The 16,005-nt window shown below is 45.1% G+C and overlaps 1 protein-coding gene across 3 annotated transcripts in view; it reads left to right on the forward strand.

Moving 5' to 3' along the window:
- The window catches only part of drp2 (dystrophin related protein 2), a 108,039-nt gene that overhangs the window by 29,205 nt on the left and 62,829 nt on the right, over positions 1–16,005 (forward strand). For 2 of the 3 annotated variants that reach the window (XM_072436753.1, XM_072436771.1), the window contains exon 2: positions 9,987–10,161. In XM_072436753.1, coding sequence (XP_072292854.1) covers positions 10,115–10,161 — 47 coding nt within the window. In that variant the 5' untranslated portion in view covers positions 9,987–10,114. Of the gene's footprint in view, positions 1–1,865; positions 1,963–9,986; positions 10,162–16,005 lie in introns of those variants that run through there. The other variant, XM_072436761.1, reaches the window with a different exon arrangement.

The following is a 16,005-nucleotide window of genomic DNA, read 5'->3' on the forward strand; positions in this document are numbered from 1 at the left end:
AAGAAAAGCCTTTCTTATCCATTATTTTGCATTATAAAGTAAGCAACTCCAATCCAGTCATCGTATTGTCCTTCTTGTTGTAGCAGGCTGAACCATAACCCATATTTCCTGGACCTTGTTGGACCGTAAGTTACTGGGGCTGACTCCAAACTTGGCACGTGTCCTCAAACTTAGCATTCTTGTTTGGTACATGGAGTCTACGAAGCAGCTGGTCCATTCTTGGTGTTCGTTGGCTTCTTTTGGACGATGCACAATAGTTTTTTTTATCACTTGGGTTAAGTGTTGTAATTGTGGGTGTGAAAAGCATTACAAATCACAGTTGGCGTCGCTGGCAGACAGAAGGATGTATTCACAATTACTGCACAGAATTAGGTCCATCTCAGTACAATTTTTCCATCTGTCGTGATGTGTTGGAGTTTGGATCCGTGGTTTCCTGACACAAACACTGTGCCCCCTTTCGGCAGCTATTCTTTATGTTTTCCTCTTCTTTTGTCTAATAATGAATGTCTAATATTAGCAAAACGATCATTGGATATGTTCCACTTTTATCAATTACGAAGAAACACAACACGGACTGTTCAATCTGCTGAAGGATTTCTAACATATGTTTCAGTGTTAAGAACGTGTAGGTCCAACAGCTTGATCCGCTATCACCATTATCGTGTAGAATTATGTTTTTAAAGAGAAGACATTTTATCAAACTCAATCTAAAGTCATTTTATTGACTAATTAAAACGTACAATGGATTTTTTGTTTTATCTGCATGTTTGTTTGAGTAACCCAGGAAGTACTCTGTGTTTTTAGACTCCAAACTCTACACATAAAAACATATTCTTATAACTAACAGTAAACCCATTTTAAACTGCTTGGCATGGGACAGATACACTTTCCGCCCCGGGTCTGTTTAAGTTTGACTTGGACAGAAAAAGGTTTATGACGCTGAGTTACACGTTGCAGTTCTGAAAAGCAGTATCAAAATCAAACCACATTTGAAAGGCCAACAACTTAGTCTGTTTACTAGAGCTGGGTTGAAATAATCGATTTTCCGATTTTTAATCGATTCGCATATTAATGACCGATTATCGATTCGTACGTCCAAAGATCGATTTTTTTTTTTTTTTTTTAATACATTTTTTTTTCTACATTTCCCTCAGTGAACTTCAATCTACCTTCAAGAAAGATAATTCAGGACTCCTGGATTATCTTTCTTGAAGGTAGATTGACCCTTATCCTTTTCATCAGTCTTCCATCAGTAACTACCAATACTTGTAAGATTTGCTGTTTAATATTGATATAATACTAGTTTTAATATGTTGCTTCTCTACACAGTCATGAAGTGAAGGAAACGGTTCAAATACATTTTTCATTTTTAATAACATTAACCCCCGGATCGAATCGAAAATCAGATCGAATCGGAAATCAGATCGAAATCGGAGCGAATCGGATGGGATCTGAGAAATCGGAAAAAATCGATTTTGAAACGTAAAAATCGGAATCGAATCGATTCTTGAAATTTGAATCGAAACCCAGCTCTACTGTTTACCCTGAAAAAGCACAGTGAGTTTTCAGAGGACGTCAAAGATCACATTGCATTATTACTACATAGAGGATTCTTATGCTACTTTAGTGTCTAACTTCGGTTTTATCTGTTCATCTGTTAACACGACCTTCCCATTTCCATGCTCTGCTTCTCGCTGTGACCCTTTCCAACCCTTATTGTGTATATTGTACATCAGACTCAAGCACTGCTGAAAGACCGGCATTGTATTGTACATATTCCATTGGTGAATATTTTGTGTTGTGGTGTGTCTGTGGGTGGGTCCAGATGGCCTTTTCATTTGCTAGCATTGAAATGAAGGGGTTTCGCTTGTTTGAGGGCAGACAGACGCTTTGACCAACATTTTCTCCTTAATATTGCATTTCCTCTATCCTCCAAACTCCTCTTTCTGCGAGCTGTTTAAGGTATGTACTACACATTGTCGAGAGTAGCGTTTAGAGACTCAATCCTTTCTCATCTACTGGCGGATATCTTTGTCTTTGTGGCTCTGAGATTACCATCAGCAGTGACATAGCGCAGCAGTATACGTCTTTGATCCACTCATCTTTTATCCTAAAGTGCTTTGATTTCAAATTCACACATCGCCCACAAAATGTCCTTCCAGCCTCAGCTCAAGGAAATGAAAATTAATATAAGGGAAGTATATGAAGCGCGCATGCATTGTTCAGATAATACAAAAGCTTTGTAGGTTTGATACAAGTGCTGTAGCCATTGCAGCAGGATCCATAGTGTCATCAGTGTCTGGAAAGCTCCTCTATTTTTTCGTTATTGCCTCACTTGGCTGAACAATGCTAAATTTACTACAGGTCGTAAACAATGTTCATTTAAGGTTTGGCTTGAGTTTTGTGCTAAGCTAGTAGAAAGTAACAGGCATCCTTTGTGTAATATGCTTATCAAATAGCAAGATGTTCTATTTAGATTGTGCTTGTGGAAGGAATAACATTACATGAGCGGGACCATTCCAATTCAACAGTGGGTTCAAAATAATACATGAATTAAGGCTATTGCGATGGTAAATGTGATTTATGTAACGTGTGGACAGTATATTTCTTGTATTCTGCACTGTCCTAATGAATTATTATTATTATTTTTTTCCGTCAGGTGTATTTTCTTTTGTAATCATGCTGAACTAAATGTAAATCCACACAAACAACTATGTTTTAACTATTTATGTCAAAATCAATTCTGACCTGTCCTTTTGAAAGTCAAATAAGGTTAGCGCGCTCCCTGGAGTGGCCTCAGTGCGTACTAGATTTAATTCTATTTACTTCACTTTTGGGCGATCTTTATCCCACACCACTCATCATTCACCCCAAACACTGCACCACGAGCCTCGTGAGAGATGTTCAGCTGATTGCCAAACTTACCGGTACCGCATTTCCATGACAACAGGCTTCAGTCAAACAGAGCCCCATGGATGTGCAAGCGCTTGCTTCTCTGGTGCTGCACGGTGGTCTTTTCTTCCACCTGTGGGACACCGTGATGCACGCTGATGAAAGAGCAGAGCAAAGGCTTTCTGAGCAGCACCCTCAGAGCTTAACTGCCCTGACATAGGCAGGAGGTGAAGTGTCTCGCTGATATAAGTTCCGATTTGCCCCGTCATCAGACACCGCCACCGGCCAGCATACGGTAGCTCTGATGCACCCATTCATACAAAAAGCCTAGATCCAAGCAGTTTTTCTTCCACTACAGATTCAGTAAACCAATTTCACACCACACTTGCTCTACTCCAGAGTGCGGGAGGAGCCGCTCCAATAACACCTGCTTAAAGTGCTCTCAGAGCAGCCGTTTAATTAGCTCCAGAATGTGGCTGTCATGTTCACAATGGTCCAAGTGCACTGTTCTTGCATCGAAGGCCCTTTTATGTGGCCCTTTTTGGCAGTGGGAAAGCAAGATAACAAGAAGATAACATTCAAACTAAAACATGATTTATACAAAAGAAAATACATCTTTGTCGTACTCCAACAATAAGATCTAATTTGACCTGAGTGGTATCAAAGCTGCAGGAAGCGACGTGACTCCTCAGTGACTCAGTGCCAGGGGCTGCTCTGTCTGTGTCTGTGGAGTACAGGCCGTACAGTCTGTTAGGCAAATAGTCACTCAGTGGTTTTCTTTGTCGTTTTTACCAATGTACTTAGACAATAGCAGAAAGGAGAGTGAATTGACTTAGCCGGAATTCTGAGTTCTGGGGGTAACGAGATTATCTGCGTTTTCTCTTATGAAGATGCTGTTTACTAGTACTTCTCTGTATACAGTATTTTTCACTCTGCTGTGCCTATGGGGTACTCTGTCTGAGGTACTCTCTCTGCCTATGAGGTACTCTTCCCCTGGGGTACTTTCTCTGCACCTGCGTCACTCTTCTCTAAGACATGTCTTGGTTCTACTCCATTTCACATTTCTGAGCAGCTTTCATTTGCAAACAAACAAACCGCGCTGCCTTTCTGCTCTTAAACGTTGACGCCTGTCATGTAAAACTCCCATCTGGGTTTTATTCACACCCAAATGCTTTGGTGGTGTGATGAGTCTTGTGATGAGTGCACTGTTAAAGGCAGGATTCTGCTGGTGCGGATGGAAGGAGTTCACCTGCACTGAAGGGAGTCCTCTGAGGAAAGGAAACAAGGAGAGAGGAGACAGCAGCAAAGGCAAAGAGATGCTGATGATTCACTGAGGGGAGGAGCAAGTGTCCTACGCAGTCAGAGGCGCTCTAAACTAGAAAGGTGCAGCGAAATAAATGGAGAGGAAGATAACACAAGGATGCGGGAGGAAGTTTAATAGTTTCCTTCATGTGGTTCTGATGTTGTGTTAAAATGTGTCTTCAACAATTCTCATCTGATTGTTACAAGAAGGTTTCAAGGAGCTGTCTCCAATCCTTTGCATTTTTTACACTTACAAAACAGAATATCTACATGTTAAAATATCTTAAATGTTTTATATTTATGATCATTTTAATGTAGTCGTACTCGAGACTGGTCTTGGTCTTTAGAGCTCTTGGACTCGGTCTTGTCACATGTTATGGACTTGTCCCAGCTCTGTTTAGTACATTAACATTTGATTAGTTGTAGACCACTAAAGAAAGTGTTGTCTTTTTAAAGACCACATATGTGATTGGAGGATATAACCAGATTTAATTAGTTAGATCTTTGGACATTTTCAAATTTAAAGAAAAAATATTGGGCCCTGAAGTAAGACTTAAACACAATAGATATAAAAATCCATCTTATTTGATCTTGGCTCAGATAAACACACTGAAACATTTCTCCCATTTTCAATAAAGAATTAATTGTTCCCGATTACCACCTACTTTTATTGACCTACCTGTGCAGTTTTGATAATGCTCATCTTGCCAGTACATTGTTTTTCTATTTCGCCAATTCAATTACTCAAAGGACACATTTGAACTAATTAGTGTTATTTTAGGCTACTAGGCCCATCAGTATTCAGAATTACAGATAACACGCTGAAAATGAACGCTCAAAACTAGGTTACATGTTTTCTATAGTAAACTGCCACAAATGGACAGCACAGACATGCATGACAGGACTAAAAAGACATGAATCTGAACAAACCTGGAAACGCTTGCTCTGCCCCCCAAATCTGTGTAGCTGCCTTTGTGTGTGTGATTTTTTGTCTTATATTTTCCCTCCAGGTTCATGGGGGGATTGCACCTCCTCAAGTCCAGCCCACGTACCTTTTCACTCTAACGCACCAAAAACCTCAGCCTTATGTTTGCTCTGATTTAATAATACAGAATAATGGCATAAAACGTTATCTGTGTCAGATTTGAGGTCTTCTCTCTGACAAACAAGACGCCTCATTCATTATTTACTTCTTATGTTCATGATTTATTGACTGATTGTGTTGTTTGGCTGACATGGCAGTCTGCTTTCTGCTTTACTAATAAAGACTGCAAAGTGCAAGACTGAGATTTGTACAGCTGTTTATATTGAGAAAAGGACACATCTTGCACTGCTGATAAGGTTGTATTTGACAGCTCTTAAATTTACTTTTCTCTCTGTTTTGTCTGTAGCTGCGTATAATAATAATAATAATAATAATAATAATAACTTTTATTTATATAGCGCTTTTCAGTGACCCAAAGACGCTGAACATAATAAAAAAAAAAAAAAAAAAAAAAAAGGGGGGGGGGGGGGGGGGGGGTATTTACAGACAGGGGGGACAACACGTACAGAACACATTAATATACAGATAAAATGAACAAGACAGAAGAAGTAGAGAGAAAAGATGGGGATGTAACAGGGGGTAGAAGTGTAGGCAATGGGGTAGAGGAGGCTAGGGGTAGGGGAGGTCATAGGCTTGGGTGAAGAGGTATGTTTTTAGGCGGGATTTGAATGTTGTGAGTGAGGGAGAGTGGCGGACAGGTTGGGGGAGGGAGTTCCAGAGTCGGGGTGCTGTTCGGGAGAATGCTCTGTCGCCAAAAGTTTTGAGTCGGGATGTTGGTGCAGTCAGGGTGAGAGAGGAGGAGGATCGGAGAGCTCGGGTGGGGCGGTGGGGGATGAGGAGGTCAGACAGGTAGGGGGGGGCAAGGTGATGAAGAGCTTTGAAGGTGAGGAGGAGTATTTTAAAGTTTATGCGCTGCTTGATGGGGAGCCAATGGAGAGAGCGGAGAACGGGAGTGATGTGATCACGGGACCGGGTGTGGGTGAGGAGGCGGGCAGCGGAGTTTTGGACCATTTGGAGTCTGTGGAGGGAATGGGAGGAGATGCCAGTGAGGAGGGAGTTGCAGTAGTCGAGGCGGGAGGAGATGAAGGCATGGATGAGGGATTCAGCAGCGGGGAGGGTGAGGCAGTGTCGGATTTTGGCGATGCGGCGGAGGTGGAAGTATGAGGTCTTGATGATGTGGCTGACATGGGGAGTGAAGGAGAGGGTGGGGTCCATGATGACACCGAGATTGCGTACCAGGGTAGAGGGGGTGATGGTCGAGGTGTCGATGCTGAGTGAAAAGGGACCAGTTTTATTGAGAGTGGATTTGGTGCCAATGAGGAGGAGCTCTGTTTTGTCACTGTTCAGTTTGAGGAAGTTGAGAGTGAGCCATGATTTTATTGTAGAGATGCAGGTTTCGATGTGGCTGAGGGGAGGGTTTTGGGTGGATTTGGTGGTGAGGTATATCTGGGTGTCGTCAGCGTAGCAGTGAAAGTCCAGGTTGAGTTGGCGGAGGATGTGACCAAGGGGGAAGATGTAGCAGATGAAGAGGAGGGGGCCGAGGACTGAGCCCTGGGGGACCCCCTGCGTTACTGGGGAGAGGGTGGATGAGTGACCGGAGAGGGAAATGAACTCTTGCCTGTTGGTGAGGTAGGATGTGAGCCAGTCAAGTGCAGAGCCCTCAACACCCAGTTGGCGCAGCCTTTGTAGGAGGATGGAATGGTTTATAGTGTCAAAGGCTGCGCTGAGGTCTAGTAGTAACAGGATGTTGAGGGCCCCGGAGTCTGCAGAGGTGAGGAGATCGTTGAGTACTTTGACCAGGGCTGTTTCAGTGCTGTGAAGTGGGCGGAAGCCAGATTGGAGGGGTTCATAGAGGTTGTTTGACTGGAGGTGGGTGTGAAGTTGGGCGGCGACGATGCGTTCCAGCGTTTTTGAGAGGAACGGCAGGTTGGAGATGGGGCGGTAGTTGGAGAGGTTGGCGGAGTCTAGGGTGGGTTTTTTGAGGATGGGGGTGATGGAGGCCAGTTTGTAGATGGAAGGAACATGGCCGAGGGATAAAGACTGGTTGAAGAGGGTGGTGAGATGGGGGATGAGAGCAGGGAGGCAGGCCTTGGTTAGATTCGTTGGGAGGGGGTCGAGAGAGCAGGTGGTGGTTTTGGAAGCGGTGATGAGGTCTATGATATGAGAGGAGTTAACAGAGGAGAAGGTGGTGAGGGCAGGGAAGGGTGGGTGGTCAGGGAGAGGAGGGGGGGCAGGGGTGGGGGTGGTGATGGAGTTAATGGAGACGGCAGTCATGGAGCTGTTGATTTTGGACATTTTGTCACTGAAGGCAAGGAGGAAAGAGTTGCAGAGGTCAGGGGAGGAGGGTGGAGTGATGTCCGGTGGCTGGAGCAGCTTGTTGACGGTGGAGAACAGGGTGCGAGGGCTCCGGTGGGAGCTGTTGATGAGGGTGGAGAGGTGGGCAGATTTGGCGGCTTGGAGAGCGTCACGGTAGGAGGAGATGTGTAATTTGAAAGCTTCGGCGTGGACGGTGAGGCGGGTTCTTTTGAGGAGTTGTTCGAGTTGGCGGCCAGTCTGCTTCATGGTGCGGAGTTCAGGGGTGTACCAGGGGGCGGGGTTGATGTATGAGACGGAGGAGGTTTTCCAGGGGGCTAGGGAGTCAAGGGAGTCGGAGAGGGTGGTGTTGAGCATGACAGCATAGTCGTCGGGGGAAGAGGGGGGGGAGTCAGGGGGGAAAGCAGAGGATATGAGCTGGGAGAGCGTGAGGGGGTTGACTGACTTGATATTGCGGTAGGTGATGGTGCGTTTTTTGGGGTTGTGGGGCGAGGGTAGGGGGGCGGAGAAAAGGATGCAGAGATGATCAGAGAGTGGGAAGGGGAGGGGGTGGGGCTTATTATGGGTAGGAGAGAGGAACAGACTAAGTCCAGAGTGTGGCCTTTGGTATGGGTGGGGAAGTCAATATGTTGGGTGAGATGGAAGCAGTCCAGGAGAGAGAGGAAGTCGGATGTCAGTGGGGCGTTGGGGCAGTCAATGTGGATGTTGAAGTCACCAGTGAGTAGGAGGCGGGCAGAGAGAGAGGATGCGATGGTGAGGAGTTCAGACAATTCAGTGAGGAAAGAGGGGTGGGGCTTTGGGGGACGATAGATCAGGATAGCGGTGATAGAGTTGGGGAGGGAGAAGGCGAGGTATTCAAATGATGAGATGGATGGAAGGTTGAGGTTCAGTTCAGTGATGGATGTAGATTTTTTATGAATAACAGCAAGACCTCCCCCACGCCCGGAGAGGCAGGGTTTGGCAGTGTAAGTGTAGTTGGAGGGAGTGGCTTGGTTGAGAGCATAGAAGTCCAGGGGCTGTTGCCATGTTTCACAGAGGAGAAGCAGATCAATGTTATTGTCCAGTAGCAGTTCAGATATAACAGGTGATTTGTTGGCGAGGGAGCGGCAGTTCAGCAGTGCAAGGGAGATGGATGGGGGCGCGGAGATGGATGGGGGCGCAGGGGTGGGGGGGCGGAGGTTGCTGAGGTTGGCAGTGCGGCAGGTGGGGGTGACAGGGGGGCGAAAACTAGTCCAGAGTGAGGGGATAGGTGAGCCGTCGTTGGAGTGTTGGTTATGGGAGAGACCAGAGCCCCTGTGGATGTAGCGGGGCCGGCGAAGGATCCCAGCTGAGCTAGCTGCAGAGGCAGCAGCAGCTGGGAGATGGTGGTTATGGTTGAGGAGGTGAAGGTCAGCAGCGGTGTAGGTGAGTAGGCGAGAAGTTGGTGGAGCGGTGGCCTGGAGGCGTGGGAGTGATAGTCCGAGGAGGAGATGGAACGTAGCAGCAGATGAGAGTAATCCAGTTAGAATGTTGGCGGTGGCTAGAGGCTGGTTAACTAGAAGCTGGTGGGCAGAGAGTTGTGAAAAAGCAGCAGTGGACCGGGTGTTGAAGCTGGTGGAGTGAGTGGCGTTGGTTGCCCCAGACCTTGTCTGCACGGCAGGGAGGCCCCGCGATACCATGACGGACCTCCGCAGGTGTTAAGCCAGCTGTTAGCTGGCGGCTAGGGCAGTAGATAGTCCAGGAGTGAGGGAGGAGATGAGCGATGGACGGTGCAGTAATGTCCGATGAAGTTAAGGAACAGGGATGTAGACAGAAGACAACACAGAGACGCGGGAACAAAACAAAACAATGGAAACGACTAACAAAACAAAGACGTTGGGACAGAAGCGGCAGTCCACATACCAGACGCCGGCGTTGCTCTAGCCCAATCAAGACGCATTTGAGTCCAGTTTTGTGACCAGATCGCCCCCGTCTGTGGAGCGGGGAAAGCAGAGAAACGGGGCTGTACCTTGGTTGTATGGGGCTGCTTTTCTCCGGGTGGAGCCGGTGCCCCGCTCTCCGTGTCTGCTCCTGTGGCGGGCTGGGGCCACACCTTCGCCCAGGTACAGACCTCCGGGGCGGCGGGAGCGCGGAGCCGGTGTTCGTGCGTGGAAACGCCGGTGCAGCGGAGGAGAAGCGGCGCCGCTCGCTCGTGGTGCGTGCGGCTCGTGGCGGTGCGTGCCGCTCGTGGTGGAGCCGGTGATCGGACACGGAAACGCCGGTGCAGCGGAGGAGAAGCGGCGCCGCTCGCTCGTGGTGCAGGTGTACGCAGAAGTACGCAGGTGTACGCCAAAGTACTTGTTATGACATTTTGCCATTTCCTTGCAGAGAGTGCCATTGTAAAGTGCCCCAACCACCACACAGACTCTGTATCATACTCTGTATGTCTAATGTGATAACCTCTGTGTTCCTACAGCTGCGGGGCGGCCCTCGTGGCCGGGATGCCACTGTGTGCCTTGTCAGTCCACAGTGGACGGTGAGGGTCAGGAGGAGGCGACAGAGAGCAGGAGACTGAGAGGAGGCGGTCCTCACCAATCAGGAGACATGAACCTCTGCTGGAATGAGATCAAACGCAAGTCCCACAACTTACGGTAAGCGCTCAGCCTCCGCATATTATACACTGTGGGCTGAAATATGCCTAAATCTTGTGCCTCACTTAGAGGAGACATTCATTGGCAAAATATTGCTATATTACTATGAACAGATACTGCGTAAACTGTTTAGTTTATAAATCTCAAATCACTACAATGCAGTGGTAATACCTGGAAAAAGATATCTTCGTGTCTGGCGAGTTGCATACTTGGCTTCAATATGTTAACCCTCACACTTAATAAAATCGGTAACTTGCTTTACATGTATCAAAGTTATAGCCCTATTGAATACCATTGCCTTGTATCCAACTGCAACATGGGTGAGAGTTCAGTTAAACCCATTAGAAAGACTTATTTAATGGTGATGGCAGCAGGGCAAGTCCACCATGGACGTTAAACACTCCTAAGCATAATAATTTATTCAGTCTGCCTTTTCATTTTAGAACTCTTCTGTTTATTTAAATGCATTGTCCATTATTTTGACAAATTCAATTCTTAATTCTATTCATTTCACTTGAGTGGATTTGTCTGGGTAAAACAATTAGCGTTTGCGCTGTCCTTAGAAGCCTAATTGGAAAAGGCCATGCTTGCTTCTTCTCCTCTCCAGCATGCACCCCTGCTCAGACTATTGGCCCCTTTAATTGCTTACTTGACCCTGATGTATTATGGGAGGGGTGAAGTTAAGGAAGGATAGTCGTGGAATTGGTTAAGACATTTCCCCAGTAGCCCTGTGTAATGAGATCACTATGAATGGCCCACAGTGGCTGTTTGTTGTCTGTTGATCCCTGACCTCATCAAGAAAAGAGAGAGAGGATTTTGAAATGACGGAGGCAGCTGGTAGTAAATCATCACAGAAGAGGAGAGAGGATACAGCTGGGATGGTGGTGTTGGTGGCGCAAAATTGAAAAGAAAGGCTGTCCAACCTTGAGGGTGAATACGGACCTGAAGAAAACGTCTGGACAAGCACAGACGCCTGGCTCTATAATAGTCTGTCTGGCATTGAGTGACAGCTGGATTAGATGCCATTCCAATAAGTCTTCTCTATCCTTTAAACTGGTCTACCCATGACAGACAGGATTATGGTTGATTGCTGAAGATATAAAATACCCATCCACTCATAGAACTGAGGTGCCACGAATACACCAATAAGGTAAATCATTTGAACAGCTGAATGGACTAACTATGCACGTTTCCATTGGCTCACTTTGGAGTGCATCGGGATGGTCCCAAAGTTTCTCCATTGCCATAAGTGAACCGCACCGCCCCGTTTGAGCCGTATGGGACTGTGAGTGGTATTTGCTTCCAGAGCGTGCTGGCTCGCTTTCAGCTCCTGGAAGGCTTTGAGTTGCGTGAGTTGATTGGACAAAAGAGAAAGCAGAATGAAACGACAAGAAGCAAATATAGATTAAAAAAAATATATATTTCTCACCAAACGCTGACTTGATCTTGTTATAAACTGCTCTTTTTCCAGTGATGATAACTTAGCAGAGCAAAGCTAGCATACATTAGCATCAGTATGTATGGCTGATTAGCCACGTATCACAGCGCCACAATTCACCTTTTGTGAATTGCAGAGATCAGCCTTATGAGCAAAAAGTACAATTAAGAAACAATTTAGATCTTATTTGTTAAGAGAACATTTTGTTATGTTTGTTTGACGTTAGCTGCTCATGTAGTGGACCCCTACAAGCCAGGACTGTAACAGAAGCACCCAGAGACGCCTTGAAGTGAACAAGTCTGAGGGACCAGGGCCAGTCGAAATGTGGCTTATCTCATCCTGTTACTTTTAGATCTGGAAAAAAAGAGGTCCTTAATCTCAATAGAATTGTCCCTGCTAAAAACAGGTTAAACTAATATTTAAGGGGAAAAAATGAAGAGTGTCTCACGGTCCTGAGAATGATGACATGAGGTTTCAGATGAATAGAAAGACTGAATCCTTCTATAGAACACGCTTTCCATATGTTCGCAATGTGTTTGACTGTTGCAAACCTGCACATTAGTGACTGACCACTTGACCTGAAAAAAGAGATATTTACAGGTATTAACAGAGACATATTCAGTGGAATTTAGCCATCTGTAACTTATGTGTACAAATCTGTGGCCGTGGGAGGAGGAGGCAGTAATCGTAAGGTTCCTACATTTGACAAGACAAGGAAGCAATTACCAAAAAACATCTTGTAAAAAATACATATTGTGCTTGTGATGGCTGCATTGAATCACAACTTGACACATAAAGTGGTCTAATAGCTTCTTTGTTACCCATAATTATTTCAGGGGCAATAATTACATGAAATTTCCTTCCACTTCCATTCCAGCCAGTTCATGGCTAATCAAGACGTGTTAATAGATATAATTCCATATTGTCCATGGAACCTGTTGTTTCAAATAAACTCAATAATAATCATCTGCTTTTTCAAATAAGCTCAATAATCAGTGGCTATCTTAGACTAGACAAACTTTGCTTTGACTCTTATTTTTTCTCTTAGATTGTTAGAAAACCTTATCAGATTTGATTCTTACATAATTCAAACAGCAATATAGAAATAGAAATCATAAATGTGGCTCACAATGAAATTAAACAATGTTGGGATCTTTGGCATTTTGGAGCCGTTATAGAAATGGAAAAACCAGATTTTAAAAAATGGCAACCAGATAACAGTAGTTATGGTATCTTCACTCTTGCTCTTGCTGTGATTTGAATATCATAATAATTAGTTTTTTTTTAAAACTATGTGTGATTTAAAGATCCAATGTGCTGTCAATGCAAGCCTTGTTATTTGTGTCAGTGTGAGAGCCTTCCCCTCAGGACCCATGGGGGCCGCTGTGGGTGGCTCTGTGGTATGCTACAAATGTATTAGCTGCATGTCGTAGATAACTGCAGAGCTCGGCGCCCACACCAGCGTCTGTCTGTGGGGGCGCTCTTTACTTCAACATTACTCTTTGTTGTTAAACTTCCACTCTGTTATTCCCATTCATGTCATACAACCGGACCAAACCAATGAAAATCTCCAGAATAAAGATGACTCATATGGCGTGACTGAAATCAGCTAAAGCTACATCTTACTCTGAACATAATACTTTGTACACTTTAATAATAGCAGAACATCTTCATAATAGCAGATCATTTTAAAACATACTCTTTTTCTTTACATTGGGCTTACACTGCGCAATCTTTCGGCAGATTCTCACTCCAGTTTAAGTCGCACAGCAATGAGGCTACAACTGCTGATTGTGCAGTTTAGTTTAGTTTGAATGGGACAGCATGTATTAGCTCAAAGGTAATTTCCATCTGTAAACCGGAGGTTGAAGGGATTTCAATCATGTGAGTCGTGGGGTACGGGCACTAATGAAACCACTAGAATGTTCCGCGCTGTAAAAAACAGCTCTGGTGGGCTGGAGCCACTGAAGTGAACATGGTCTTCAGAGCAAATCACCACACACACACACACACACACACACACACACACACACACAAAAGACAGAAATGTTTTGTGGCAAAAAACCTCTGGCTTTAAACAAAGCTATCAATCGCACATTGCGAGTTTGTGAAGAATTTGGAACATCTTAAAATCGCACAAAATGGCTAAACCCAGCTTTAGGTGCAAAATCACGCACTATCCCATTATTTTGATACTGTTAAATGATCACACACTGTCATCCCTCCTCTGAACGCTCCCCCACCTGCCCTCTCTGTGTTGGCCTTTAGTGCATCTTTGCCCTACTTTGTCTGTGTATCCTTGGGCCTGTTACACATGACTGCCTTCAGGTGTCTGTAATGTTAATTACATGTTAATGATCAGGTCACCCTTAAAGGTGGTATGGACGATTCTTTTCAGCAAATGTTTTTATCATATTTCCTCGTGGCGTGGATAAATCATTTGTCCTGCCACGTATCAATCATAAAACGCACCTACCGCTCACCTGCAGCCGCGTGCGGTTCGTCCCCACGTTTCCGCGTGCCTAAGCGCATGGATCTATCATAATATAGTTCCCTCAGTGTACGGGGCAAAATGAAGACGGAGAAAGACAGTTCGAGCTGACGCAGAAGTGGACAGAAATCTACGGGAGACGAGCGATGCGATGCGATCCGTCGCGCTAATAAACAAACGCACGTGTGTGTTGTATCAGTCCGCACGGGGGAGTGCGCATGCGCACTTCCACCTGCGTTCTCAAATCGCCGAAAAATCGTCCATACCGCCTTTAACTGCACAGCCATAGGGGTAACAATGCGATGTTGATGTGTATATATGTGCTATATACGAGAACTGTAGCCATCCATCATCATACTCTCAAACAAATTGGTTTTCCTCGCAGCGCCTGAAAATCACTTTGATATTCAATAGTGGTTTAGCTCTGTTTGTGGATATATATTTTCATGGTGTTTCACCGTGGACCTGTAGAGTCTAGAGCAGTGAGCTTTGAGCTGCTTGGTAAAACACTCCCCATGCCCCACATTTGGGTTCATCAGTGAGGCTGGAGGTTAATTGTTTTGAGCAGCCTGTAGGCAATAACGCCAGTCCGTGTGCATCGTTGTGTAGGTCATGACACAGTGTTACAACATTAACAGCGGACCAGAAAAATATTTTACATTATGTCTGTTTGCAGTCAGCTACTAAAGTCTTTAGTACTGCTGTTGCCTGAAGCGTTGTATATAGTGGATTTTTTCTTTACTTTTTCATTAAAAAAAACCTCTAGATTATTCCTGTTATTGCAAACATCCTGTTGACTTTTGTCAGAATCCATTACATTTTAAAATTTATGTGATAATATTCCCACTATAGTCAGGGACGGAGGAGGGACAGAGGAGAGACAGAGGAGGGATCGAGGAGGTATGGAGAAACAGAGGAGGGACTGTTTAGGGACAGAGGAGAGACAGAGAAACAGGAGGGACGGTTTAGGGACAGAGGAGGGACAGAGAAACAGGAGGGACGGTTTAGGGACAGAGGAGGGACAGAAAAACAGAGGAGGGATGGTTTAGGGACAGAGAAGGGACAGAAAAACAGAGAAGGGACAGTTTAGGGACAGAGGAGGGACAGAGAAACAGAGGAGGGACAGATAAACAGAGGAGGGACACAGGAGGGACAGAGAAACAGAGGAGGGACAGAGGAGGGACAGAGAAACAGAGGAGGGACAGATAAACAGAGGAGGGACACAGGAGGGACAGAGAAACAGAGGAGGGACAGAGGAGGGACAGAGAAACAGAGGAGGGACAGAGTGCATATTTCGCATATTTCGAATATAGAAGCCAAAGCTGTGATTGGTCCTAAACCCGGGGCAGACATGTGTGAGGGCAGAGTCAGGCTGACCCTCCTCCGCTGCTCTGCTGTATTTAGAGGTGAACCACGTGTTGGCACTGGGCGTTTTTCTGTTGCTCAAAACATTGTCTGTCACACACAATGTGCTCACATTTCCCCAAACGTCTTCCGCCCCCTTAGCAAACGAGTGCGCCCCACACTTTGAGAAACTCTCTCTTAAGGCATTGCCCGTTTCAAAGTACATAAGAAAGATGCTGAATTTACACCACAAAATCTAAAAAATATATATTTTAGTGACTGCAGTCAAACTTACCTGGGCTTATTTGTATCACATTTGAAGTGTGCTGGTTTTGCACACAACATATCCATTTATGTTGAAATCCATAATCCATTACAGTGCTGTGCTCTGTCCATTAGTCCTGTTTACTTAAATGAAAGCCTGCACGAAGGACAGCAAAGGTTCAAATATTTTGAAATACAAATGAACATTTATTATGAATACTATTTATATTACACTTGTGCAGTGTGGTAACAACATAGTTTACTAGTACTTGTATGAGTCATAGTTACCGTTACAGGAATACAGTAT

The sequence above is a fragment of the Eucyclogobius newberryi genome, unplaced genomic scaffold, assembly GCF_026437365.1.
Source record: "Eucyclogobius newberryi isolate DKJ021-1_F unplaced genomic scaffold, fEucNew1.0.hap1 SCAF_11, whole genome shotgun sequence".
NCBI classification, from domain to species: Eukaryota; Metazoa; Chordata; class Actinopteri; order Gobiiformes; family Gobiidae; genus Eucyclogobius; species Eucyclogobius newberryi.